The 3,980-nt window shown below is 61.9% G+C and overlaps 1 protein-coding gene across 2 annotated transcripts; it reads right to left on the reverse strand.

Annotated features, from left to right (window-relative positions):
- Positions 1 to 1,506: 1,506 nt before the first annotated feature.
- Positions 1,507 to 2,657, reverse strand: LOC121107430. 2 transcript variants are annotated; one of them, XM_040651607.2, is made up of 3 exons: positions 2,462 to 2,657; positions 2,297 to 2,365; positions 1,507 to 2,197 (listed from the first exon to the last, which is right to left on the reverse strand). In XM_040651607.2, the coding sequence occupies exons 1-3, from the start codon at positions 2,529 to 2,531 to the stop codon at positions 1,728 to 1,730; spliced, it is 609 nt and encodes a 202-aa protein (XP_040507541.1). In that variant the 5' UTR covers positions 2,532 to 2,657; the 3' UTR covers positions 1,507 to 1,727. The 2 variants fall into 2 exon arrangements, with proteins under 2 accessions (XP_040507541.1, XP_040507540.1); XM_040651606.1 differs by having other exon boundaries at positions 2,297 to 2,657.
- Positions 2,658 to 3,980: the final 1,323 nt, after the last annotated feature.

Raw genomic sequence — 3,980 nt, forward strand, 5'->3', positions numbered from 1 at the left:
GCAGGGTGCAGGGCACGGGGAGCACCTGCGGCTGCATTGCAGCAGCGGCCGGTGGGGGCACAAAGGGTCCAAATACAGTGGCGTCGGGTGTCCGAAGCACCGTCGGCATCAATGAAGAGATTCTCTCTGTGGGGAAATGCCCAAATGGGCGCTGGGTGAGATGTGGGGCACTGGGACCACCTGGAGAGCCGCAGTGCCAGGAGCAGGAGGAGCCTGCTGCCTTACCTGCCATGGCAGCTCGAGAGTGGCGCTGGGGGGTTCCGTGAGCGCTGGGGTCAGCCCCTCTGCCCTGAGCTCACAAGGACTCTCTGTGACGCTGTCACAGGCATTGCTCTGTGCCTGCCCCATCACCAACACTCGCTGTGGCTGCTCAGTGTGGCCTTCTGTTTCAAGGGAGACGATAAACAGGAGGGAAATAAAATGGTTACATGTTGAGGCTGTGATGGGACAAAGGGGAACGGTTTTAATGTAAAGGAGGGGAGATTTGGATTTGATGTCAGGAAAGCTTTTCACAGAGAGGGAGCTGAGGCCCTGGCACTGCTGCCCACAGAGGCCGTGGGTGCCCCAGCCCTGCAGGTGCACTCGATTCAGCTCCCATTGCAGTGATTGAAGACGAACAGAGGAATGTGGCTGATGACCCTCAAACTCCCGGTGGCATCACAGGGCTGCGGTGCTTTGAGCCTGGAAAGCCACCAAACATCCACCTGCTCGCTGTGTCCCTTCACACATCCACCTGTCACAGAAGCACAGGGGCTGGAAGGACCTCTGCAGATGACCGCAGCACAACCTCCCCCCACAGCAGCTCTGCTGCAGCAGTTGCACGGGAGAGTCTGCCTTGCACTGGGGAGCCCAGAACTGACCCAGTGCTCCGCACGAGCCCAGTGCTTTCTGCGGCCCTCCATAGCCTCCCAGGGCCACCAGTCCTGCCCAGTGCCGCCAGGTCAACACACCCAGTGCTCAGTACGTGGCCATCTCCTTCACCAGGCACAAAACGAGGCGATGGGGGCATTGGCAGCAGCGATGGTGATGATGTCTGTTAGTCAGGAGGAGCTGGAGGAGCTGCAGCTCTTGACCCGTGGCACTACGGGGGAACCTGCAGGGCTGCAGTGTGTGCCCGGCGCCTCTGGTCCTGCTGCTGGGCACCGCTGGGTGCAGCCCGGCTCCGTCCTCTCTGCACCTCCCTGCAGGGACTGATGGCCGTGCCTGGGATCCCCCTGAGCCTCCTCTTCTGCAGGCCGAGCCGCCCCAGCTCTCCCGCAATCCCAGCCCAACCATTCCCCATCCCTACGTTCCCACCCAGTGCTGACTGAGGAGGGGAGAGGATTTTGAAGGGGAGGGATGGGGCTGGTGGGGCAGCCCTGGGACACGGCCATTTGTGCAGCCCCACAGGTGGGCAATGGGGACTGGGGGGGCTTTGGTGCTGCAGGAGCAACTGCACGTGGAGGCGTAGCAAAGTGAATACAAAACATTTAATAATTTAAGGCACTTTAACATAATTTAACAGTCGAAGGTGGTGTTGGTGGACAGCCCAGGTTTGGAGGGGTAGGGCTGGGGCCGGTGCTGGTGCCCCTGGAGCACTGCCGCTGCTCTCTGTGCGCCGCGGGGGCCGGCGAGGAGCCCAGGGCTGCAGGGAGCCGTCTTTGTTGGCTATGGCCGTGTCTCCTGCTGCACCACGTGGGCCGGTTTCTGCGGACGCTCCTGCTCGGGCTGAGCCCACCCAGCTTCGCCTAGCGCCGGCGTTTCTGTCCTGGAGCGTCCTGGCCCAGCGGCACCTTCCTCTTTCTGCTTGGGATGCGGCCAGTGCGCTGCTCGTGCCCTCTGCTCTTGCCTTTCCTGGTGGTGCAGGCGGGCGTTGGGCACTCGGCCGGCTCGCTGCCGTCCCCGCGGTGGTTGTCGGGCACGTGGCAGGAGATGCAGCCAGGTGGCAGTGCCAGGCGGGTGAGAACCACCCGGGGCTGCCTCTGCCGCGCCTCTTCCATCAGATGCCCGCAGGGCAGCGGCTCAGAGAGCTGCCCAGAGGATGCTGGCTGCCCCGAGAACGGCTCGCTGAGGGGCCCGGCGTCAGCCTGCGCCTCTCCGCTGAGCTCCCTGCTGCCGCTGGGACGGTCACGGAGGGCTCTGGTGAAAGGAGAGGTGCTGAGCCTGCTGGGGACGGCTGGGAACGCCTGCTGGGGGACCTCCCGAGGACTCGACGCTTCTGCAAAACAAAGAACATCCCCCAGAACCAGGACGGCAGCCTTCCCACAGCCACTCGGCGCGGACATCCATCCGCCACCGCTGCGGCCCCTGAACTCACCAACGATCCAGCTGAGCAAACCGTCGAGTTCCATGCTGTCATCTGGAATGCCTGAGCTGGGTGTCCCTTCTGGGAAAAGGAAGAAATCCCCAAGGGGGCAATGCCAGCTTTCCCACAGCCACTCGGAGCAGACATCCCCGCCTGCTCTGCAGCCCCTGAACTCACCGTTGCTGATCCACGTCAGGATATCATCGATCTCCGCGCTGTCAACCGGGATGTCTGCGCTGGAGGTCATGTCTGGAGAAGGCAAGAAAATCCCCACGGGGGCAATGCCAGCTTTCCCACACCCACTACTTCGGACACCCAACCCACCACCCCTGCAGACCAAAAACTCACCACTGATCCACGTGAGCAGATCATCGATGTCGCTGTCGACCGCATCCTCTGCGATGCCTGCGCTCACTGTCGCTGCTGGAAAAGCAAGGACATCCCCAGTGGGGCAATGCCAGCTTTCCCACAGCCACCCGGTGCGGACAGCCTGCCGCATGCCCCGCAGCCCCCAAACTCACCCCCTGAGTCCAGCGCTGCGGTGCTGCAGCCCAGCGGAGCCGTGGCGGGATGGGGGCACCCGTCGGTGGGCGCTGGGTGCCCCTGGTCCTCCGTGAGCACCACGGCATCTCCAAGGGGCCCCACCGCCCGCTCCCAGCTGGCGGGCAGGGTGCAGGGCACGGGGAGCACCTGCGGCTGCATTGCAGCAGCGGACAGTGGGGGCACAAAGGATCCAAATAAAGTGGCGTCGGGTGTCGGAAGCACCGTCGGCATCAATGAAGAGATTCTCTCTGTGGGGAAATGCCCAAATGGGCGCTGGGTGAGATGTGGGGCACTGGGACCACCGGGAGGGCCGCAGTGCCAGGAGCAGGAGGAGCCTGCTGCCTTACCTGCCATGGCAGCTCGAGAGTGGCGCTGGGGGGTTCCGTGAGCGCTGGGGTCAGCCCCTCTGCCCTGAGCTCACAAGGACTCTCTGTGACGCTGTCACAGGCATTGCTCTGTGCCTGCCCCATCACCAACACTCGCTGTGGCTGCTCAGTGTGGCCTTCTGTTTCAAGGGAGACGATAAACAGGAGGGAAATAAAATGGTTACACGTTGAGACGGTGATGGGACAAAGGGGAATGGTTTTCATAGAAACCTACAATCACAGAATCGCTAAGGTTGGAAAAGACCCACAGGATCATCCAGTCCAACCATTCGCCCTTCAGCAATGGTTCCCGCCAAACCATGTCCCTCAACACAGCATCCAAACGCTCTTTGAACACCACCAGGGTCGGTGACTCCACCACCTCTCTGGGCAGCCCATTGCAGTGCCTGACCACCCTTTCAGACAAGCAGTATTTCCTAACGTCCAGCCTGAATCTTCCCTGGCGCAGCTTGAAGCCATTCCCTCTCGTCCTATCACTGTCACCCAGGAGAAGAGGCTGACCCCCAGCTCACCACAACCTCCCTTCAGGCAGTTATAGAGAGCAATAAGGCCTCCCCTGAGCCTCCTCTTCTCCAGACTGAACAATCACAGCTCCTTCAGCCGCTCCTCATAAGGTCTGTGCTCCAGAGCCCTCACCAGCTTTGTTGCCCTCCTCTGGACACGCTGCAGGGCCTCAATGTCTTCCTTACAGTGAGGGGCCCAAAAATGGACACAGCACTCGAGGTGCGGCCTCACCAGTGCTGAGTACAGGGGGACAATCACTTCCC

This window comes from Gallus gallus, chromosome 22 (genome assembly GCF_016699485.2).
Source record: "Gallus gallus isolate bGalGal1 chromosome 22, bGalGal1.mat.broiler.GRCg7b, whole genome shotgun sequence".
In the NCBI taxonomy this organism is placed as follows: Eukaryota; Metazoa; Chordata; class Aves; order Galliformes; family Phasianidae; genus Gallus; species Gallus gallus.